Source organism: Drosophila virilis, chromosome 4 (genome assembly GCF_030788295.1).
Source record: "Drosophila virilis strain 15010-1051.87 chromosome 4, Dvir_AGI_RSII-ME, whole genome shotgun sequence".
Lineage (NCBI taxonomy): Eukaryota > Metazoa > Arthropoda > Insecta > Diptera > Drosophilidae > Drosophila > Drosophila virilis.
In genome coordinates this window covers 23,756,931-23,782,286 of record NC_091546.1, presented here as the reverse complement: position 1 = coordinate 23,782,286, position 25,356 = coordinate 23,756,931, and the positions used below count along the sequence as shown (strand labels likewise).

Sequence of the window (25,356 nt, the reverse complement as noted above, 5' to 3'; positions counted from 1 at the left end):
TCATAAATAATGCAGAGAATTCTCGAATGGATTATTACACACTTCTTAAATAACATAGCATTCAAGCTTAAATAAAAAATATTCTACCTAACAATTTATAAGATAATCAAAACTCGATCAATAATTGTGTATATGAAAAATAATATTCATTCAATCGTACGCAAAATTGAAAACTATAAATATGTAAACAAATATATAGATAAATATATATATTTATAATTATCTTTTACACTATCAATGCGTATTTAAATTGTCAGCTTTGAAGCCGCTTGAATCAATTAATTTACGATTAACTGACTACAGACTTTTGTTAATTAGTTTATATTGAAACCACAACAAAAGATCACGTTTTAGTTATCAGATCAAGTATGAATATATATATATATATGTCTGGATAAGGCGTTAATAAATTTATTAATGAAATAAGATTCTTATTGGACGTGTTTTATGATGTGATATTTATTTTTTAATTAGATAACAAAAATAGGCATTTAAGAAAGTGGCACAAAAAACAACAAATCACGCTTAAAATTAAAATCCGCTAAACAATGCAACAAAAATCACAAAAGTAGCCAAAACAATGAACAAACAAAGAGCCAAAGTACTTGCCCCATAAAAGCCATAAAAAAAAGAGACGAAAAATAAGAATGGCTTGCGACCCAAAAGCAAAACAAATTTTCGGCATGTTGCCATAATTTAGGCAAAAAGCGCAAATAACACACCAGCTCACACACACACACACACACATGCACATACATATCTTTATAGACGAGAGGCTATTTCTCTTTTTGGGTTTGTGCATTGCCAAACTCCCTTTATAATAGTCTGCTGGAATTGGAAATAAAAGTATAGCACAGAATATATTGACAATCGTTGGCCATTAAAATGCCAAAGCATTAGGCCCTTTCAGAATTTTTTATGGCCCGGCCTAGGCATGCGTCAAGTTCAAGGTAACAAATTTTGCGAAAACAAAAACCGATATGTGATTGAACGAGCAGAAGTTATTTGATATATATAGAGAGTGAGAGAGAAGAGAGATAGAGAGAAAGAGGACGAGAAGGATAGCTGTGCTGTCGACCAATTACCAGGACTGAAGCTGAATTTGATGTCACATAGCTCGACTTGCCATTTGTTTGTTGCCAAGGTAGCTGCTGCCATAAGCAAGTAATTGGCCCAAAGGTCGAATGTCGAGTGTTAAACGCGCCAGTTGACTGCGCCTTACACGGAGTTGAGCAATTTGCCAAGTTACGCGCTCTAAGCTTTGCCAACCAAGTGGCCATAAAAACTCACACTTGCGAAATTTATTTAGTGCTCGCTAAAACAGGTCATTTGTTTAGTTAGGCACAAAAATATACACAAATAAATTAGACTGCAAGCCGCTAATTAAACAAAAACAGAAACAAACAGAAATATTCAACCATATTTATTTTAATATACATAACTTAGGCTCGACTAGAAAATATCCTGCACACAAACCAAACCCATAAAATCAAAATATCAAAAATATTAATGCCCAAAATTAACGTTTGGTGTAACCGACTAATTTAATGCTTTATCCGACAAGCATATACTTAAGTTTGAGTAAAGCCAGCATAATGTAAATGTGAATAGCGTATGGTTATTATGTTAAAAAATTAATTAATTAATTAAATTAAAATAGCAAAAAAAATTGTAATGCATAATAAATTCTTAAACCTGAGGAAACTGTACAGACTACCTATGTTTAGTTAGTTGACCGTTTTAATTAATTTTCTATAGATTTGAATAATAAATTAAATATTATTTTGGCTATCCGAAACCGACATTAAACAGTATAAATACTTATATTTATTTTTATTGAATTAATAGTTAAAGATTAATTGGGAAGTTTGCAAAAATTTTTATTTTCTTTGGACATAAATTCTAAATACCCCCTTTTTTTAAATTAGAAATAAATATTTATTAAATAAATATGCCTAACCAATATAAATAAATGAAACCTGAAAATATCAAATATGATTGAGCATGAAAAATGGTATTAATATGAAAGGCGATTTCAGTTTTGCTTGGTTTAAAAGTTCCTAAAAAGGTTAAACAATTGGAAATTATTTTTAATTAAACTAGCCCAAATTATTTTATTTAAGCTTAAGTTGTCAGCGACCAATTAGCGTAAAAAATCTGTAGTTATACAAAATTTAAAGCTGTTGCAAAAAACCAATTTGAATTCAGCAATTGCTTTAATTGGGTATTATTTTCAGTTTGATTAAAGCCTCTCGTTTCAGACTCGCTACTAATGAGAAACGAAACTCGGCCGCATTATAGTCGTAATCAGGCTCTTTTCCTCATTCGCTCTCGACCTGTGTCGGTTACTAAATTAATTGCATACAAATTATTTAATAGTAATAAACATAATAAACAAGAGTGTGTGCGCCAGTAACGAGCCAGCAGATGGTAATGGTGTGGGAAGAGAGAAGAGGGTTAAAGGGGCTCAGTGGCATCAGTAATGCCCCATGGTAACGGCAACAAAAATGCATAATGAGCATTAAAATGCTGCGGGAAAACAGTATGCGCAAAATGAAAATGCAATGGCAGTGCCAGGGACGTGTCCCTGCTTCGATGTGTGTGCGGGTGTGTGTGCGAATGCATTTGCTATATAGCTTGCATATAACAGGATTATACAGCACACGCATACATATCTGAATGGGTCTAACCAGCCAACGCAGGCTTGGCCGTTCATGTATTGCTGCTACTCACGTTCTATTTGCTTAACATTCTAAACGAGTCCTTTTCATTAGTAAAGCGAACAAAAAAAATGGGCCCGGAATTTATAGTTTAACATGCCGAAATCCATATACACTTGCTACAATTTCTACTGTTAAATAAGTTAAAGTGATTAATCTTTAAGAGTCTTGTGAATATAAGGATAAGAGTTTAGCAATTTTAAGCCTTTCTTTGTTAGAATTAATTAATTAACCGATTTGACAGTTTGGCTATTTTGAAATTTATTTTCCTTGAAATAAACCTTTTCCAGTAGATTCATTTTAGCAAACAATATTTGTTTATATAATTCTACTTGACAAACCAATCAACAGAGCCTACTTGCCAGAATTTTGAGGTAACATAGCGCTCAAATATGGGCAAAGGGCGTTCGCTGGGAGTGTACTATGCTAAAAATGCTATAAAAAAAAATTGGCGCATATCAAATTGGAAATAAAAAGCATAGAGTGCAGGCGAGGCACATGAAATAAAATGCAATTGCACTTTGCACAAAAGTTCAACGCATTCAGGGCGGGTCCGATGGCGCCCGTAAGCCCCCCCTTTACAACACCCCCCTCAAAACCTAGAATTCAGTACACAGACCTTATACGGGAATCCGGACTATTCGTAAAACTGGAAATCAAAGCGCAAACGGCAACGGCAACGGCAACGGCAATGGCAAACTCACAACTCAATGGCGGAAGTTTGCATTTTCGCAACGAATTCATAATCATGTTGAATCGTACTGGCTAAAATTCCCCAGCTCGCCACCAACCCCCCCTTTGTAGCTTCCTCTTTCGCGCACACATCCACAGATACACAGATACAGATACAGATACAGGCTATGCCATTTGCCATGTTAGCTAAAGCACAGTTTATCCTTTTTGATTTGCAGCCTGTGTGACTGGCAGCGGTGGGTGGCTTGCGGTGGGTGGCGGCGGGTCGCGGTTGGCGGGTTGGATTGCATGTTTTGGCCGCTGCTGTTGCACTTCACTCTTCAGCGACTGAGTAGTAAATATTATTTCGTTTCAATTCAAATAAAAAAATTCACAAACACACACACACACACACAATACTCTCTAACACCCATACACCCATACAAATAGCGGAACACAGGAACAAGCACGTATGCTGAAGCGTAGCTTGTGTTTGCATTTGTTAGAGGGAGGCGAAAGGCTTTTATAAGTAAGCCCGATAAGAGAATACCCTCTAGCCAGCTCTGAGCGGGAAATTCCGTTTACTCCGCGCCAAACAGGCAAAATCTTTCCTCTACTAAATAATAAACTTTTTAACAACTTTTCTGTTTATTATCTGATTTATATGTAATATTCCGGAAATTACAAAATATATAAGTTATATATAGACATATATAGACGATTTTGGGTGGGTAGAAAAAATATAATAAATCGACTTAGCTGGTAACTATTCTTGCGTATGCAAAGGGCGAACTTACATCCTTAGAACTTAAGTCCTTAGCTCACAAACGAGAGCCTTATTTCCAAATTGCAAGTTTCTAGCTCTTATAGCATATAGTTTCCGAGCTCTTAGAATCAACTTAGCGCTCGCATTGGTGTGCTTTTAGCTGTCATCTACATTTACAATATATCCAATACAGCCTTTTACCCTTTTACAGGGTACAATATAGGAATATAGAACTGAGTAAAACCAGCTCAGACAAATAAAAAAAGGGGAGAAAAAACTTGAAATAGCCATCCGCCAGTCGTTGATATTTCAAATGAGCGGAAATTACACGTTGCAAAAATATGAATTATTAAATTTTCGCTATGAAACTGGCAATAATAAAAGAACTAACAGCCAAAGGGACGCGTACGAGGTTTGCATTTTGCTAGCTCTCAATTTTATACCCTACACACACTAAAAAGATATTATACGATGAGAAAACATTTTGTGCCCCTGTGAAGCATAGAGTTTTATTTCTATAAACCTGAATATATTTTTAATTTTCTATATATGATTGAAAAGCACAACACAGCCTTATACTATTAAGTCCTTTCACAGATTGGGACTATTGTTAGATTTATTAGTGTGCATTTTTTGATGTAGGGTATTTGAAAGTATTTTACACTCCAATTTCTTTCCCTGTATGTGTGCGCGTGTGCCTGTGTGCGTTTGTCGATTTTCGTGCCGTTGCAAAACTTTGAAATCTTTATTATTAACCAACACTGGCGCTGGCTTATGGGCTTACATGCCTCTTATGCGAGCGTTACTTATGTATGCTAGGCAAAGTTTGAATGTATGGCAATAAGGGCTAGTCTGTGGGATTTAAATAAAAGAAGAAGTTTATAACGTATCTCGTAATGCAAAAAATATATGTACAATATTAATGGAAAAGTGAATAACAACGAAATATATGTTGCAATTGGAGTTATGTTAGGTTAGGCAGTGTATTTTAAAAGCTGAAACAAAACTTCTTCGGATTTTTAATTTGTATGAAGATTCAGTGTCTAACAAGGGAACTATATTTAAATACTTTCACTGACTTCTATAAATATTATATTACTTAATAAACTGATCAAGTTGAAAGCTTCAAAGGTTAATGCAATTCGCGACAATCTATTTATATTTGGTAATTCGCCAAGTTCTTAAATTTAAATGACAATAAATAATACTAATATATTTATTGTATCTTGAACAAAAAAGTAAGATGGTTTATCGTTTATCTAAATAAATAGGAAGAAGTTTTGTTATATTTGTATTTTTTTAGTTACACATAAATTTAAACTCACAATTCAAACTAAAATCAACCAACTGCAAGGAAGCCGTATGAATTTATATATATATATATATATATATATACATATTTGTATATATATATAAAATTTTGTGAATTTCATAGCTGACACAAAAGGTATTTGGCGAATTTTACCTAGTTTCAAATATTTTTGCCATTTGCAAAGAAATGTTAAATGGAAATGCCTTTCAGAAGGAAAACAGCGATATAAATATCTTCCAAATAACTCTGCAAAAACTCAACTTGAAAGTGTGAGTGTGCGTGTGTATGTTTTGGATAGGTTGAAATACGCGCTATCATATTTGCCACACACACACACAACTGTTTGAGCACGTGTGTTAGCGTGTGTGCTATATCCTGTTACAGGAAATGACTGTCATGTTGTCATATTTTTCAGCATTTCGCACCAAAATGCATGCAAAGCTGACAAAGGTGAATAGAAAAAAAAAAATCATATAGAATAATGTGTTGGAACTCAATGGGTTAAGCATTTGAAGGATGTTTTGTAATTCCAACGATAAATGGCGCTATTGAATGTCATAATCAAAGGGAATTTGGAAATGTTTTAAGCGTTATCGGCTTAAAACGGGGTTTTTGTAAAAATTGTTGAATTGGTCGTTTTTCAGATGAATAAAAAAAAATATTTGATTTTCCTATCGACAGGTGTGGCACAAAAATCGTTAAGTTTTAAATACCTAATGCTTAAATGTATCAAAGCTTAAAGTTTAAATAACTATCTAATTGTTCTCATATATATGTATATATAGTTTTTTGTCACAAGCTATCGAAAAATTCATTTGAAAAATCAAATTACAGGATAGTTAATCGTCCGATTAATTAGCCTGGTGAGCAACATGTGTGGCTATCGCTGAGTCTTCCCTAATCTAGGAATTATTAGGAATCTAGGAATTATTAAGTGAAAAGTTGAATGGTGTTCAATTACTTTTAATATCTCCTAAAACTATATATATGAATAATGAATATAATATTTAGACAAAAAAAAGAAATGAGGAAATCCAATTCTTGTCAATAAAGAAAATTTCCTACATTATTTGTATTTAAGAGTTAACCGAAGCAATTTTATACAAACCCCAAATAATTCATAATTCCCATCGTATTTTTAATTTTTTCATTTTTTATCCATTTTTTAAAAGGTTGCCTTAAATATTTTTGTATAAACATATCTTTTACTTAAGTTGCTTTTGTTTCTTCTACTTATACAACGCCTTCAAGTGTGCAATTAGATTCTTAGGCTGATTATAATTGCTCATTAAATGCTTAACAAACCCAAACGAAAAAGTATCCCGAAAAATTTCCAATTATCCCTTGAGGTTGCTTAATTAACGCAAATTTCTGGCTAAAAAAAAAAAACGAGCACGAAAGCCATTCGGAAAGGTCAAGAGAGCAAATGGCAAACGTTGTCTGACCTTTAAGCATATGAGAACGGGAAAAGATTCAGACACTAGCAGCCGGTTTATCCAAACTGAATAATTTATGTGGGCGTGGCTATTAAGAGAGGCGGCGCATGCCAACAATTTCACATCATCAAATGCCAAATGCATCATTTAATTTGAAATTATAAAAGAAAACAGAAAACATAAAATCCCACTAATAGAGAGGAGCCACAAAGCACAATAGCGATTATTTATGTGGCCAAAAGAGAAAGAAAAAAAAAGAGAGAGAGAGAGAGAGAGAGAGAGAAATAGACCATGAGACAAAAAGAGAAAGAACAGCGCCTGACAAACTGGCAGTCGCCCGTGTTGTTCTTGATAATAAAACAAAGTTTTAACGTCGAGTCTCCAAACTCCAGCATCATATTTCTCGTATCTTGTCTCTGGCTGCATTTTTATGAAATACGAGTTCATTTATATCCAAAGCCGTTGGGAATGGGCACGGAGCTTTGTGGAAAATGATGGCAACTCACCTGTAAAGAGAAAATGTAGCAGAAAACAAACATTAGAATAGGCAGTTAAGTATATTTGATTAAGGTTTTATGTCTGGGCCCATTGTCTGGCTAGCGAAAGGAGCCCAGGATGTGGCAATTAACGTTGTATAAATAATTGAAAACTGTTTGCATTCTTTATAGCCTTTCCCTGCTTTACCCATTCAAGACCAGATTTAAGTTGACTACGTTTTGCCGTTCAGCTCTCGAACCAACTGATTTAAAGGCGTCCATATTAAAAAATAATTATTTTACAGGATGGAATGATCTTTTAATAGATTCCTTGATTGCAAAATGTTACTCACTGGAACTACGATTAAATGACTGCTTGGGCAATTGATTGAAGGCCTTGGAAACTTGGCTAACTAAATGGCAGTCTGCTAACAAGAGTTAATAAGAAACGCACTAACTGCTGAAATTACTAAGCAACATACAGACTAAACTGTATAAACATTTCTACATTAGTTTCCTTTACGAATAAGAAAAATGTTCACAATATTTTCAACTAACTTGTTTTAATCCAATAGTAAATCAAAAATAATGCATTTTTTCGTTTTATCGAGACGAAGTTCTGGATAAAAATAAATAAGTTAAGCATATAAAAAGACGAAGTTCGAGTGTGAATAATACTAGACATTGCTCTGACAGCCGTAAAGGACATGCACATACTTTACATTCTTGATACATTTTTAAAGTCCATTCACAAATGCATCAGAGTCGGAGTCAAGAGCTTCTCAGCAGCCGGCTGACTTTACTGAGCTGACTAAAAAATATCTCATCATCAGTTGAATGCATATTTTATATATGCACAATTCTGTAAGGGAAACGAACGAATATTTGCACTAAAAGCATGATATCTTCTATATGCCAGCAAGGGTATTTCACATTCGGCATTCTCACAACTCTTTTTCTTTTGACATTTTTTTTTAGATGCCAATTATCATGGGCAGGTTTTTTTGCACTCATGTATTTAATGTTTGTTGCCAAGGCTGGTAAAATCTATTTGTGTCACGTTGCCAAGTGTTGCACCCTGCTCGAGCCAAGTTTTCAACTCACACACACACACAACACACTCACACACACTCTCGAGCGCGTGAAACAGTTTGGTTGTGCGAGCTGTTGCCAGTGGCGCAGCACAGGAAGGAAAGGAAGTTACGCCCCTCGCACACGTTGAATTATGAAAATTATAAACAAATTAGCCATACATCTAGGATTATGTAGTGTGGCCTTGTTGTTGAAATTGCATAAATTAGCGCCCCTCAAGTCGCAGAGCCTCAGCCAACCTCGCCCCTCACCCAATTGTAATCTGTGCTAAATCTGCTTGTAATATGTTTAAAATAATTAGAGCATTGGGTATTAGCGGTTATAATAGCCCCCAGCTAACTATTTCGAGTCAGCCAAGTCGGTTGGCTGGTTAAGTGTCTTAAACTGCGGCCCTGGACTGTGGATTAGCATAACAAATGCAAATTATGATAATGACATATCAAATTTACGCTTGTGTTAGCCCTGACATAATTCAGAAATTTTGCATAACATTAATTTGGAATAATAAATAAAACTATAGGATTTCGAAAGCATAGTACACTTTCTCTAATGCACTATACTTTAGGTATTTAATTGAAAACGATTTAAGAAAATAGTTGCCTACATTTAATTCCTTAATTCGACAAATAGCGTTTCTTGAATTCCACAATAAATTAATTTTTAATCAAAAATTGGTTTCAATAAAAAATCCACTCTACAAAATAAGATTCGTTGGCTCGGACTTAGCCCATATTTAAATATAAATCCCTTAATTCTCAAAAATGTTATTAAATAATAATTTATAGATCTCTTTAATCTCAGGCAAATAATATAGGATTTATTTTTATTTTTATTTATATTTACAAAAAAAGGTAAAGGAAATCAAAATAAATTACAAAAACCTTAATTTTCAAACTTTTAAATAGAAAATTACAAATTTTTTTTTTTTAATTTGTTTTTCAATTTGACTTGAGGTCTACAATTTCTGAAAGATTTGAGCCTGACAAATTTTTTTTAAAAGGTTTTTTGTTTTTTTTTCATCAATACAATTAATAATTTGGTTCATAGATAGTTTAAAATATTAAATTAAATCAATATAACTTTTATGTTCACACATAACAAAAATTAATAAAAGTATAAATATGTTTTTGAGAGAACTAAGATCAGAATATGCTGCGCTTCACACACGTTTTAACCAAATGTCATTTGCAGCCATTGAACACAGCGAACTGCCCACCCCGCAACGCCCACGTGACAGGTGCAATCACGTGCGTGTCTCGGCCAGCAGAGACCATTAAACCGAATGTTGCATCAACCTGGTAATTAAAGCCATGCGCGCCGCAAATGTCAGTTAGCTGCCAGCGGTAAAAGCAGGTAACGGTACCAGAACCATAGAAACAGCACTAGGAACAAGGACGTGCCAGCGGTCGAAGGCTTTGCTGGCCCCAAACTCCCTGCTCAACTGGACTCAACTCAGGGTGACATGTGTGTGTGTGTGTGTGTGTGTGTGTGTGCGCGCTAGTTAACGCTGTTGTTGCCTGCCTCTGGGACCTGCAGCTGCTGATTGCGCTACGTGGCCATAACCGGACCACGGCACAAGCTGTGGCACGCATAAAATGGCGACGTCTTGCTGCATTTCATTTACTGCATCGGCTACGCCAACTGCAACTGCAACTGCAACGGCAACGGCAATGGCAACGGCAATAGCAATGGCCCTGGCAATGGCGATTTCAACTGCATTCCGTATTGTGCATTGTGAATTGTGCACGTGCATTGTGAATTGGGCATTGTGCATGTGCATTAGCGAGCACAACACAGGGCGACGCCCAAAGAACGTCCGCCCGTTGGGTTCGCCCAACGCAACAGAGAGCTTCACTGTGCGCACTCTGGTGCAAAAGATGCATTTACTTGCGAAAAGTTAACATTTTAAATAATATTTTGTATAAAAATGTTTAATTTTGAATTTTATTAACAAAAAACATGAATAAGATATATATATTTGTTTTAACTCGGAACGGCAAGCAAGGGTGTTTAATATATATATATACATATATATTCCATCAAGTCTTCTGCTTTTTCTCATAGAGCAACTAATCCAATATTGATTCGATATTGTTTCTATGTAGGTAGCATTAAGTGACTAAGAAATACTTTAAACTGATAAATCATCTAAAATCGGTTATTTGGAATAAGTTCGTACGGAACTAGATCACACCTCGTTTCCCCAAGCGACTCATTTGAGATTTAATTGTCGTGATATTGGCAATAAATAAGATTGATGACTAAAGTCTGACATTGGTGTCCTCCATGTTTAAACTGAAGAACTTGTCTTTTAATCGATCATTTCTATAAAAGCTTCATGAGATAGCAGTCCGAAATAGACATTTTTCGATATGCTGAACTAGAAGCAGGAATACCAGCAGACTGAACAAAATATTATTTAATCAAAGCACTTAAAACACACCATAATTAAATAAAAAAGTGCCTTCACTAACTAAGCGATATTTATATACTGCATTATATATTTGATAAGAAATAAAAAATGTGTAATCAAGAGCTTAGCCTATGTGATTTGCGCTTAATTTAAAACAGTTTTGAATCATTTGCCTAGATCGGCGGATCGAACTATGAATTTTACGACATGTTTAGTAAAATTCAACATAAAATGCATTATTTTTTTAATATTTGCACTAGTCCAAATGTGTTATGGCAGCGATAAAGCTGAAAGCTTGGTAAGTTTAGTTTGAGTTTTAATGGAAAGTCTATTAATAGCATTTTACAGAGCTGCGCTGCAATTCAGGAGTTGGACAGGCAGTGTGAGACGCATTGTTACCGCGTAGTAAAGCCGCTCCTACAACGCGCATCAGACGCTTATTTGAAAGAACAAGAATTTTCAAAATTACAGACACAAGTTCATGAGAAAGAGATCATAATCAAGAACATGGAAAAGGAGCAAGCCATTCTACAAGCTAAATTCAAAGCTCAAAATGTCTTATTACTTTCACACAAAGATAATTTAGCATCTAAAGATGCCCTGATCGAACATCTGAATGCTGATTTGAAAGAATTACTACAAACTAAAATCCAACAAGCTGCACAAATTACAGACTGTAAATCGGCAACTACTATAAGGATTAAAGAACTGGAAGGGAAGCTTACAAAATGTAGCTTTGAGTCTAGAGTTTCCAGTTGTTTGGCCAATAAAACCGAAGTGCAAGAGACTAAGGTTTACGATATTAAAACCTTTCCAGCGCCTTGCGATTCCGACTTGGCAGGACCTGGTTGGACCGTTATCCAGAGACGTAAGGATGGCAGCGTAAACTTTAATCGGAGCTGGAACGATTATCGTCTAGGATTCGGCGATCCGCAAGGAGAATTCTTTCTGGGACTCGAAAAGCTGCACCTGCTTACAAATGCCCAACCGCACGAGCTCTTTATATATCTGAAGACCTTTAAAAACGAAATAATTAACGCTCGCTATGATCATATTCTTATAGGCGATGAAAGTGAATCGTTTCAAATGAAGTCCCTGGGAAAATATACTGGGACTGCTGGCAATTCCCTGTCAGATCATAATGGCATGAAGTTCAGTACAATTGATCGCGATAATGATATCTCGGAGTTTAATTGTGCTTCTGAGTGGTCGTCCGGTTGGTGGTTTCGCAAATGTCTCGTCTGGTAAGAAAAAGCTTAGACCTAGTTTAGTTCAATTTATGATTCATTTTAATTTGTTCGATTTTTCTAGTAATCTGAATGGTTTGTATGGAGATACCTATAATAATTCTGAAATCAAATGGCATGACTCTAAAGTTAAGAAAAAAGCAATTTTTGTACAAATGATGATTCGACCAAAAACCACATAAAATGTCATAAAAACGAAATGCTACAATCAATTATACTTTTGCCTTTTGGGTAAATAAATAATAAAAATAAAGGAATAAACTGTTCAAATAATAAAGAAAAACAATAAAGAAAGGACATCTGAGCTCTATTGTAGTTCTATTATTACCAGAATTTAATTAATTAGAAATTAATTTGAATTTTCTTTGGGTCTTGGAATAATTAAACTGGAAGAAAAATTCGCAACTTCTGCTATATTTTTAAATTAAGAAACATAATTTGTTTAACAAATAATGCTTGAAGGATGACTTAATCCAATATTTAAAAATAAACGATTTAACTATTTTTACCAACTATTTATAGTTGGAAAAAATATAAAAAATAAAATTTTAAGGAGCAGATAAAATTGAAATATGCATTTAGAATGAAATATTATATCCAGATTACGTTTTTTAATGTTTTTTTTTCTGGGTGACTTTTTACGTGACATTAAGCTTGGGACTGAGATTAAACTCTGTTAACTCTTAAAGTTAAACCACTGTGCACGGGGCAGCTGCTGTACTCAACTTCCGGTATGTGCGCATTGTACACATATATACATATACACTGAACAATCCGGCAACCTGCTCAACATGTTAATGTGCCAGGCGTCCAGCAATGAATCCCCCACAGCCGCTTGACTTCTATTAGTGGGCTGAGTGTGTATTGTGGGCAGTTATGCAAGTGTGAGTTGAATACGGGAGAGTTCGGCTACGTGCAGTCTCCAAAATTGCCGGTCAGTACCACAGTCCGCACACACACACACACACGCAGTTGCAGTGGCTGTTACGGATGCTGTTCCCTTCGCTTTTCTCAAACGTTCATTTTTGCATTCTTCGCTGTCAGCTGCTCTTTGTGTTCCGTCTTTTTTTTTTCTTTCTGTTATTTTATTGTACTTTATTTTTTTTTCTTCTGCTGCTATTTCTATTTGATTTTATTGCTTTTGTCTTGCTATATGTGTACATATATTCGTTCGAGTGGGTTTTTTTTCTGCTTGTTTTTTATGACTTCTAGGGATTGAGTCCATTTCTTTTTGCTATTCTCTGTTTCTGGCAGATGATTTGACTGGGGTAATAATAAAATATCAAGTAGCGTCCAGTCCGAGGAAGATGATAGCTTTTTAGATATGTGTTTTTATATTTAATTATATAATCAATTTATACATATATTTTTATCATTTAATAAACAAATTTCATAATATATTATTTTTTAGATATTAAAGTGTGTCTTGGGTGTTTCTCGATGAGCTTTACTCTTGATAAAATAAAATACTATATATAATAGAATTTTATCTTATCACATATGCATTCACAGGGTAACCCTTAGTCGAAAATAGCTAAAATATCTAGCTCAATTTGTATATTTTTTATAATTTCCCAGCGAACTTCCAGTTGCAACCAGTTACTCGCTGGTAAAAGCCACTGAATTGGGATTTCTTATCAGTTTAATGCGCTTCGAGAGACTCGATAATATGTGCTGCTATCAGTAAAATAGAAGCCAGTCAGACGTTAAGAAATTTGAAATTCGTATTAAACTAACGAACCAAGCAAATATTGTCTATACAATTTTGAATGTCTGGCCTTTTGAGTTGCAAACAATATTTTTAACAATGCCTTTCAATAATAAGTATGTCAAATATTTTTCTAAAGAAAGTTGACATTGCATACATTTGTACATTTGTCTATCAGTAATTAAGCTGAGTACTGAAAAGATTAAAGTCTTCTCACATAATAAACGTCAGTTTATTATATTGCAGTATTTAGATACATATATTCTATTATTTACATTTTTAGATAAGGAAATGACTTTCACAAACTTTGAGATAAAAAAAAAACCCTAAAATAAGTCAGTTAATTGCTATTTAGTTATCTTTACTAATCTTAGGCTTTAATATATAAGAGAATATTTCTAAAATTCCTAAATATATACATAAAATCATAATTTTGTTAGCAACAGAGACGAGCTTCTGCTTCAGAGGAACAATAATATATCTACAGGTTATTCATTTTCTTAATGTTTTTAAAATCGAATAAAAATCCGTTTGAATTTTTTTTTTACTATTACCAAGCAAAAATCAAATATACCAATTTAAAACATATTTATTTAGGCTATGTAGATCTGTTTTCTGTGCAAATCGGGAATACCATTCAATCAAGGACACCTTTTTTTTTTCTTAACGATAGTTCGCAAAAATAAGAGTACATTTCTTTCAGCCCTTGACTGATAAGAATTACTTTTCAATTACAAGTAATTTTCCAGTAAACAAACAACGCATTCAATGCTCAAGAGTTCCAGGGAAAAACAAGCACATTATCGGATTTAGTATTCGCATCCGCTTGCAAACTTGACATTTGAACTGCAGTTCCAAATAAAACGAAGAAAACAAAATAAACAAAACACATGTCAAAGGCCCTAATTAATCGAGTTCATTGCCTGACCAGCAAAAAAAAAAAAAAAGCTTGTCAAGCAAATGTAAAAAGAGAGAAAAAGGTTTACAAAAATCAAAAGGTGCAAATAAAGCATCAAGACCGAATGAAGTTGACGCTGATGACCTTCGCTTAAGGTTCAGTGCCGGCAGCGATTTATGCAACCCGGCAGGGTGTCAGAGAGAGAGTCCCGCAAAAGCCTCGTAACTGACACCCTGCGAAACCCAACAGCGCCCCAAGCCGCCCACCCGTGCCTAGTTCCAGCCACTACCCAGTGCGCCTGCCAGTCATGCAAATGACAGGTAATTGACCTCATAAGGCACACAGTCCAAGCGGGAGAGAAAGAGAGGGTGCGAGCGAGTGGCAGCTAAGTGTGCGATAGATGCAACAATTTTTACTTTCCATGTGTTATTTGATGTATGTGCAAGTCGAGTACGCTCCACTCCCCTTCCCATTCCCGTTTTCTCCTCTTAAATGTGAGTTGTGTGTTGTTCTTTGTACGTTTTACTTTATATATTTTTTTACACTCTACCAGAGGGTAAAGTGAGGTAAAGTTCACAATAAAAAAAATGAATATAGAATTTTAACTAATTTCCCAGTCGAGTTACATAATTAACATATGACATCGATTACTCCGCTTATGATAGTTATTGCACATGTCAATATCGGAAAAGTCGGACTATTATGTGATAATGTTACAATAGCTAGGACTATAACTATTATATAAAATAATTTCTAAGATAGTTGAGTGTAATTCGCTCAGAGCCAAACAAAATAAACTAAACAGTTATAAATTTAATCGAACTACTTTCTATATGATATTGCTTTTCTCTTTGTTGCAAAAGAAATTTTTTAAAGAAACTTCGTCTTTTGCAAATGCTTTGTGCCTGAAAGGGCATTTAATCGTCGGCAAGTGCACAACAGCTAGGTAATATTTGTTACTTTTATTTTTGCTCGTTTGTTTTTTTTTTCGCCCATTTAAGTATAATTTTGTAATTTTTTTTTAGACATTTGTCACGTTGCTTTGTACGTGAAATTCTAAAATGTTAATGTGCCAGACGAGCGGCAACTTATTCTGGTTCCGCTGGGTCGCTTTAAGTGCGTTCTTATATCTGAAGCAGGCCTTAATGTGTAGCTCACATTGGGAAATGTGTTGTGTGTGGGAGTGTGTATGTGTGTGTGGGTGTGCTCGAGTGCGTTTGTGCCTACAACTTCTGCTTACATTTTCCATATGTGTGTTCCGTTTTCGGTGTGGGTAAACGAGCAATTGCGATTAATTGCATTTGATAAAATGCCATTAAAAATTTTATAACAGAAAGTTGCAACTTGTTGTCTTCCAACAAATCTCCCAATTCAGAGCCCTTCCACTTAAGTGTCATTTTTTCTTCTTTTTTTCTAATTTGCACAAAAATGTTTAAAAAAAAAAATCAACATCAAATTACGTGGGCAACTTTAAAGCACACTCAAGTTTTCTAATGTGAGCTAAGTTTGTAAGAAAATTTCGAAAGTATCATTCATTTTATCTCGATTGAATGTGAGTGTTGTAAAACAATTCACATTAAAAAAAAAAAAAAAAAACAGTGTCATATCTTTTGAGCAACCACTGTGTAAGTGTTATACAACAGCTTATTCTTGACATATGTAAATGTAGCTATTTTACAACCCATCATAGTACAGTAAGAAATCTGTTTATCGAATATCGTCTGTCAACTGGAATTTCCGTCTAATGGGGGCGGCACTCCGGGTGAGATGGGGGAAGCAGCCGTTAGGAGATGTACATATCCATGAGTGTGTGTAATTCGAAAATTTCTCAACATTTCCGATTCATTTGGCATTCAACAAATGTGCCAAGAAATTGTGATATATTTCAACAGCTTAAAGAAGAAGAGGAAGCATGCAAACTAAATCCAATCGCCATGAATTTATGAATTTGATGCGTGTTTATCAGCAAAACATGCCGCTGGGCCCAGTCCGAGTAACAACACGAGCTAGCATAACAGTGCCAACAACAATGGGAATAATCGCAGCTACAACAACAAATGTGCGTGATAGAACGCGCAGGCAAGTCGAGTCCAAGCTCAGCCAAGGCACAAAGAAGGAGGAAGAAAGCGTGAGTAAGAGCGTGAGTGGGAGCGTGAGTTAGAGTGAGCGCGATAGTGGTAGCTTCAGCAAGAGCCCCTAGCGCGTGTGAGAGCGTAAATTAGAGAGCGAGCGTTAGCCTGAGATACGAGCAAGCACAAACGCAAGCGTGTGTTTTTCTGATGTGAAGCTCAGAAGCGAACAAGAGCAAACGAGGCGTGAAAATCACAAACAAATCGTGAAAAGCGCAACAAGAAGAAACGAGACAACGTGCAAAGTTGTGTGGAACACAAACACACACACACATATGCATAGACATATACAAATGTATATGCAAATCAAGCGAAACAAAAGCGTACGCTGAAGAACGGATTACGAGAGAGGCGGGAGACAAATGATTCATGGTCGTGTTTATCAACAAACACGTTTCATGAGTTGCCTCAGCTGCGCCCAGCTGCCAAAAGGAAGCCAAATGCTGGCCATGCAACGGCACACACACTCACGCGCACACACAGAAGCCGAAACCAACTCTGCAATTTCACGATGCACGCACACACACTCGTACACCCCAATACATATAGAACACATACATATGTCATATGTACGAGTGGGCCTCGACGTTGGGCAAGTGCAGTGGAACTTGACACATGTTTCAAATGTCATTTCGTTTTGTCATACATAAATATCACGCATTTTCCTATATATGTACATATGTATGTACCCTGACAAACACAGATGCATAAGTGTATACATACAAACACATGAGTGTTCATCCAGAAATATATAGCAGTCGCTAATCAAATGCAGCTGACGTTGTTTGAACTGTAGCCGAGCCCACTGCAGCCTCAATTCGTGCGTTGTCGTCATTTGCTGAGCGAGTTTTTAGAGTGGACCTTATTACAGGGACTAAAAATTGTTTACAATTTTATTAATTTACAACTTTGTTAATTTGTAAGTTGCAACACATTTTGGACACATAATTTTCACTGATTCACTTTGAAATTTTAAGTGTTAACATGAAATTATATTTAATCGCCGTTCGCTGTATCTAAAATATGAGTTTGTTATTTGTGAAAAAAAAAATACAAATTATTATTAAATTTACACACACAAGAAACTTTCAGTGACAATCTCTTAACACTATTAAACTGTATTCAGTTATGAACTAAAGACCATCGTAAAATGAACAAATTTTCAAGTTCATGCTTTCGAGTTTAGAGGCCACACATGGTTCACCCTGTGATTTTTTAACACTCAGTGCTGGGCCTGTTCACTCTGTTTATGAGTCATTTGGGCAAAGTTGCAACGGCACAAACTGGTTGGAGTTAACCGAAACGCAAACACACTCGCAGCTGTGTGTCGTGTGGGGCACTCGGGGAGTTAAGTCTCAAGTAATTCATATGAATTTTATATGCAATTGCATCAATCTCAATTATAGAACGCCCGAGGGCTCCAACGCCCAGTGCAGTTCCCTTTCCTGATATTGTGTGACATGCAATATTAATAATGGTTTTTATTTAGGTAATTGCTTTGCATCTCAAACTCAAAATGCGGCAGTCTCATTCGGGGCAGGTGAGCTTGTCTCTTATATGCATGCAGTTGCCAACAAATTTGCATCCTCGACTCGTACAGAAATTGGCAACACTTAACGAGCCAGTCAAAGTTCAATGGCCACAAGCTGAAGGACAAGTTTGGGTCACTTGCTAATACAATATAAAAATAAAAATAAATAAAAAACACCAAAAGGTTAAAGAAAGAAGCGAATATACAGATAAGAAATTTAGAAAAACGAACCAGCATAAAACGTATCTCCTGCTGCTGCTGCTGCTGCTGCTGCTGTGCGGGCGACCATAGATAGATTGGCTACGATGCTTATCAGCCAGCTGCAGCAGATGCTAGTCAGAAATTCATCAATTAAGACGATACAGTAGTGAGAGACAGATATAGTGAGGGATAAAGAGAGAGACAGAGAGAAAGAAAGAGAGAGAGATAGACAGAGAGCCTGGCTCAATGGCTTTGAGTTGATTGGAAGGTTGAACAACGTCAAAGACAAGAAAAATCAATTTAAATGATTACGAATTGAAGGAGACAAATAGTCAGCAGCAGCAGCAGCAGCAGCAGCAGCAACAGCAAAAGCAGCAGTAGGCAGGCTAAAGACAACGACACAGCGGGGGATAAGTCATAAAAACGACTTACTGTAGGGAGCGTACACTGAAGAAATCCTTCAAATAAATGCTTAAATTAATAAATAAGTATAAAATATATATTTGCACGACGAATTGATCCAAGAAGTGGTTAAATATACCTTATGTAAACACATAATTGTGTGAGTTTTGACAATTTTTTATATATTTTTTTAAGTAATTCTTGAATAATAAATTTCATGGAGCTGTCTAATAAAAAATTGTTACACCTAGTGAAAATGATATATGAATCTTTTTAATTATGGCATCGTTTTTTGGTACCATTAAAAGTAAACATTGAAAAATACATTTTTTTTTCTCTAATAGTCATTCTCTATGAATATTAATATACTTTTTAGCGACAGTCAAAAGTATTTAAATCGATAAGAATTATATTGTTTATTAAACGAAATACAAAATATTGCGTTGGCTGAAAGTACTTATAAAGATAATAAGAACTTTACAATATTACCAAGATGAATATTTTATAAGTTCATACCTATTTTGTACTGTGTAATTGCTTTGCTCAGCATAAAACAAAACTAAAATCCGCATATGGAATGCGCCCAGCCCGAACACACGGGATCCAAACAGACAAACAAATTTTAATTTCTCCTATACGCTCACTACAAAAAAAAAAAAAAAAAAAAAGAGAGGAAGAAACACCTAGTAACAGCCCCCAACCCCCAACATATTGCCATGTCTCAATTCTCGTGGTGACTGACTCAACTGTTCGACACTCGCTTCATCTTTATTTCATGTTCCAGACTTAATTTTGCCTTTTTTCCAATTTCAGTTGTTGTCACAACTGGCAGCAAACGATTCGTACTCGTCGTCAAGAAATGACAATGAACGAAGTTCCAACAAGAACTCTTTCAAAAAAACAAAAAAAAAAAAAGTAAAAGAAGAGTAATCCTTGACTCCTACATCTGACACTTTGAGTATTTGCGCCCTGAACCCCTCGCCCGTCGCCCCTTGCTGTCCCCTACCACAACGGCAACATTTCTGCTACTACAAAGACGATGAGAAATTCGCTGCGATGCGCTACAATATTTTTGTCGGTCATATCGATTTTTTGGTCTTTCCCTTTACTTTAACCATGTTGCGATTTTCTTGGTCTGGTGTATGGTAGGAATTTTGATGTATTATGTTATTAGAAACGAGCAGCTAGTGCTCAGTTCTTCACTTCCCAATTTATTGCATTACAATTTGCATGCATAAACAATGTATTAAATTCAATGTAAAGTCGAATTTATACTTGTTTGAAAAAGTTCAAAATAAGTAAATAACAAATATGAAATTATGAGAATACAAATTTGAAATATTTTTTGGTTTTCTGATATTACAATGTGATTGTAACTGGATTAAATAATAATAAAAATAAAATTATTTAAAGGTCCTGGACACAAAGAATTTACAGGTATTTATAAACTATACAATAAGTAAAGTATGTGCTTTTTAAAACCATATTTTGTACTAAGTATAACTTGATATGGTGTTTAAGTAAAAGATAATAAACCTCAACAAAGTGTAATTAGACTTCGGTATTATACAAAACGCTTAATACTTTTTATGCTGTGGGTAGCGCTCTACCTCTGAATTAAAAATGTAGGGCGTCTTGAATAATAGATTTTTAGCTTTTGATTGCATTTGGTGAAAACATTTTGCGCTCTTCACCAGACCCAAAACAACATAAAACAAAAGAAAAAGCGACTAAAACGAATTCATGAACTGGCGACAAAAATTAAATTCTATGGATTCGAAACGCAAATTGAAATTGCAGAGGCATTAACGTGACTTTTGTAGGTGTTTTCATTTGACTTTTCCAATTTTTATTGGCTTTGCAGGACAAATTGGAATGGCAAACGAAAAGACCGACATCGTAAATGGCTTAAAATTAGTACACTTGAAAATAAAGAGAAGGTCCAAATCAAATCAAAAAATCCGAACCGACACCGACTCTCATATTCAAGTAAAATTAACAAATAATAAAAATATACTTAGAATACAAATAAATATAATTATTTGTGATTTTGGTATCTGTTTAGCAACATTTTATGCGCGCACATCTTTAACCACAAACTCATTTCACGCACAATTCAACATTAATAAAAGCAAAAAAAATTGTGTTCTCGGTAATTATGTTGCTTTCACTACACGAGACCTCATATCCGCTTGAGAGATGGGACAGGGGAATGCTCGAGACTGCCTCCAAGCATTATCACACAAGCTGCTAATATAAACATTACAAGCAGCAGACACACCCAAATACAAAACGCACAAGAACACGCTGCTTAATTATCAAAGAAAATCCCACACAAAAAAATATATATATTTGAGGCTAATGAACGCTAGACGAGGATCATTCAAACGAGGATTAATATTAAAATATAGTAATAAATGAACACTGGAAAAATAGGTTGACAAAAGATATTTTTGAATTATCTTTCGAAAGTGTTCAATATGATTTACATTATAAAAAAAATTATATTAGTAACAATATATTTTTTATTACATTATTTACATATCGATCGAAGCACGATCACAGGATCAAACATCTTGAATTGAAACTCTCAGAGCGATACCTGTAATCTCTATCTGCCTAGGAAAACCAAGTGAAGTTTATCCGATGAAGCTACCCGATATGGATCCATTCTCCCTGTTCTGTGACTTGAAGCTCGCCGGAAGGGCGTGAATTGTTATTCAACGCCGTATTAATGGCAGTGTGAACTTTAACCGAGGCTGGGATGATTACATGGCAGGTTTTGAGGACTTACGTGGCGAGTTCTTTATCGGACTAGAGAAACTTCATAAACTGACCCAATCGCAACCTCACGAGTTATATATATATCTGGAGGACTTTCAAAATCAAACCCGTTATGCTCGATACAATAACTTTGTTATTGGCAACGAGGCAGAGTTATTTAAGATTAAAATGCTTGGAGATTTTACCGGAAATGTTGCTGATTCCCTTAAGTATCAGGTACACCAAAATTTTTCAACGTCAGATCGGAATAATGATATTTCTAATACAAACTGTGCTCTAGCTTACGAGTCTGGATGGTGGTTTCATAACTGGTAATTTAATTCAATGTTAGGACCAGTTTTACTTATCATCTTTTATTTATTTTTGAAAATTTCTTGGAGTAGTTGAAGCCACTTAAATTTACTCAAATCTTTTTTATATTTAGGGTGTTTTCTTTTATTTTGAAATATATTACTATTTTCTAAATGTTACAACATCAATCGCATTTAATAAATACGCTTCGACTTGTGACCCGAAACGAAAAGCAAAATCTAATGCTGTGTCATAGGTAATTGTTTAATAGCTCGTCCAGCAATTGCTCCATTAACGTTTTAGACATTGATAAGAATTTAGGAAATTAAAAATACGAGCTTTCTTTGTTGCTATTATTCTTGCCAGTTATTCGGCAGTTGTAAATCTTATTTTAACTATTAAAGTGGAAAAAATAAAAATTATACTCACACAAGCGACTTAGTTGCATTAAAGTTTCGGTTAGCTGTTGAATCATAAAATAGTAGTAATAGTAAATGATTGCCTTGTAAAATTGACGAATATATCAAACAAATATTTTGTTTTGGGTTCGTTGTTCGTGCTCATCTGTTTGCTTTGTTTCGGTCCGTTGAAGCGTTCGATGTTCGTTGCACCACGTTGCATGTTATTAACCCCGGATGACAATGCATAATTTTGGATAAATGCTGGCTAACTTTAAGATACGTTCGGAATGTGCAGAAATTCGCTTTTTTTTTAAGTTAAGAATTCGGTTGTTCATTACAAACTTATACGCTTGATTATGTGCTTCATTAACTATTAAAAAATATAACAAGAAGTAGACTAAGTGCTCGACTGTTTAAAATAATATTTTAAATATTTCTTCCCTGTTTGCATTAATTTAATTAATCATGTGTTTTCTTTGCACTTAAAAAGTTTGAATTAATTTCCTTTCCTGTATAGATATATTTTTCAATAAAATACTATTTTGGATTATAGCAAAAAGTGTTAAGCATTATAAATAATTAGATTTATTCAAACAAAACAATCTAAGCAACAAATATGAAAAGGAACAACCAAAAAGAAATTGCCAAACAATTAGTTAACATAAGAATAGATGCTGCAAGCAATAAAACGCAATAAAAAATGCAATTGACATGGCAAAATAGAAAGCCATTTATGTTAGTACCAAGGAAGACGAAACAATACAGAAAGACCAGGATTCTGGAAGGTTATCAGGCAATCAATGCCAAGAGCAAAATTTTGTGCCAAGCAAATTTTTAGTGATTTAAAAAAAAATCATAAACAAAGTGGATTACAATCTTAGTATATACAACAGACACTAGTTAGGACCTGCCGCTAGACAATGGCAAACAGCGCAGCAACAGCAAAAGGACTCGCATATTTTCAAGGATATTAAACGCAAGTTTATCAGCAAACAAAATGCATGCCACACGCAGCTTGTTTTTCAGCTCTAGTCACCGTTGCAGTTGCTGTGTCGCGTATCCGGCTAAAAGGCAACGGATATGAATATGCCCGAGGGCTATCAGACAGCGTAAATGAGCGTGTATTGTAGATAGAAATTGCTTCGAAGATACACAAGCACACACGAATACACAAAAAGCACGGCACAAGCAGCGCTCAAAAGACAAACAAAACGTGGCTAAATGGCAGCTCTCCACATTCCCTTCGGTCCAATCCATGATAGCCACAGCGTCTGCTTTGCCACTGATACGGGCAAATCTGTTTGGGCGTTAAAAGTACAAACTTCTTCACAGACACCCCCCACAAACCCCCCTCACCCTGCTTGGAAAACACAAACACACACACACACATACCCACAGCAGAGCAAAGTTTTTCCAGAGCTGTTGCTTGGTATTTGTGCTGAATCATGATGACAAGTATTGATGCAATGATGATGTTCTTGCATTTGCACTGTTTCACAACTCCAGCGTGACTATTGAATTTTAACAATTTCCAAAGAAAATATTGTCGAAGGTTCTCTATAAGGTCTGAAAGTAGCCCGTGTTTAAAATTATAGAATAGCGAGAACTTAAGGATCATACTTTCAAGCTATATAAAGAAATTTGTTTTTATTTCTGGCATTCCTTTTTATTATTTCCTGTCTCAATTTTTTCCCTATAGAAAAGTCTATTCGTTTTCTTTTTTCTTGTCAATTTCCACTTTACTGTTCTTTCTCTTAATATCTTCAGAATTTTCTGTCTTTTTCAGGTTTTCCCTCCCTTAATAATTATTGGGAATTATAAGCGCACGCCATGCAAAAATTATCTGAAATCTAAGTATACATTAATATTTAATATCTCGCTATAAATAAAATTGTATAAATCTGTATTCATCACTTTCAGGAACAACCATAGCCACAACTAGTCCAGAATTTTCAATACTCCCAGTATTCTTTATAAACATAAGAGTTTTATAGCGTATAGGGTTAAAACCCAATGTCCCGAGGGAGGGTCACAGTAGCACCTTACCTATAAATCGGTCTGGCAATCGAATTCGAATGACTTTCATTTATCTGTGGGCTGGGAGCTGGCTGTAACCATTTCTTCCGCTTCATATTACAAATCTACGCTTGATGCGATTATGGGCGGGAGACAGAAACAAAAACAAGAGAGTGAAGTGAATCCGTGTGCCCTCAAGCGGTACAAGCACTGATATATTGTATCATAAAACAAAAAGAAGAAAAAGTAAAGTGCAGACTATCGGTACAGGTAGGGGGGAGGTCAGGCCACGACCAGTTAATAGCATTGCTCGTCTACGCCCACGCAATCAGTGGAAACATTTTTTACGTTTGTCGAGATACTTTTTAACCCATGCAGAAACACATAAAGACAGCGAAACATGGTTATGCAGTTGGCCAACTTGTGATGCTGCCAAAGGGCAAAACAACATTTCGCTGCGGCTCTGCAGACTACCAAAGTCTGCGTTTTTGGGTTTAGCACTGAACCATTCCATGTTCAGATGGGTTGCGGTTCGCTGCTCTCACACTATTATGTGTCAAAATTACTCAAATGGAATGGGGAAAGTGCTTATGTAAGATCTTACCCATAGATCTGTGTACAATATATCAAAAATTATTTGTAATATTTGTAGTATAATTATTATTATTATTATTTGCTAATATTATTTAATAGACATTATTTAAAATGTATATTTTTCCGCATAACCCAAAAATGTGGAATTTCACCTATTTTCCACGCCTATGAGTGGAATTTATAAGCCTTATTTAACAATAAAAATATAAAAGTTTAATACGTAATTCATATTCTGAAATGCAAATATATATGCCTTAATAAGAATCT

At 35.0% G+C, this 25,356-nt stretch overlaps 2 protein-coding genes across 6 annotated transcripts in view; one reads left to right on the top strand and one right to left on the bottom strand.

Annotated features, from left to right (window-relative positions):
* Positions 1-25,356, bottom strand: part of kuz (zinc-dependent metalloprotease kuz) — a 140,441-nt gene that overhangs the window by 92,727 nt on the left and 22,358 nt on the right. The gene's annotated exons all lie outside the window — the stretch shown is intronic.
* On the top strand, positions 11,078-12,483 carry LOC26530403 (fibrinogen-like protein 1). Its single transcript, XM_015169878.3, has 3 exons — positions 11,078-11,185; positions 11,236-12,131; positions 12,199-12,483. Exons 1-3 carry the CDS (start codon positions 11,081-11,083, stop codon positions 12,314-12,316), a joined length of 1,119 nt encoding a protein of 372 aa, XP_015025364.2. The 5' UTR covers positions 11,078-11,080; the 3' UTR covers positions 12,317-12,483.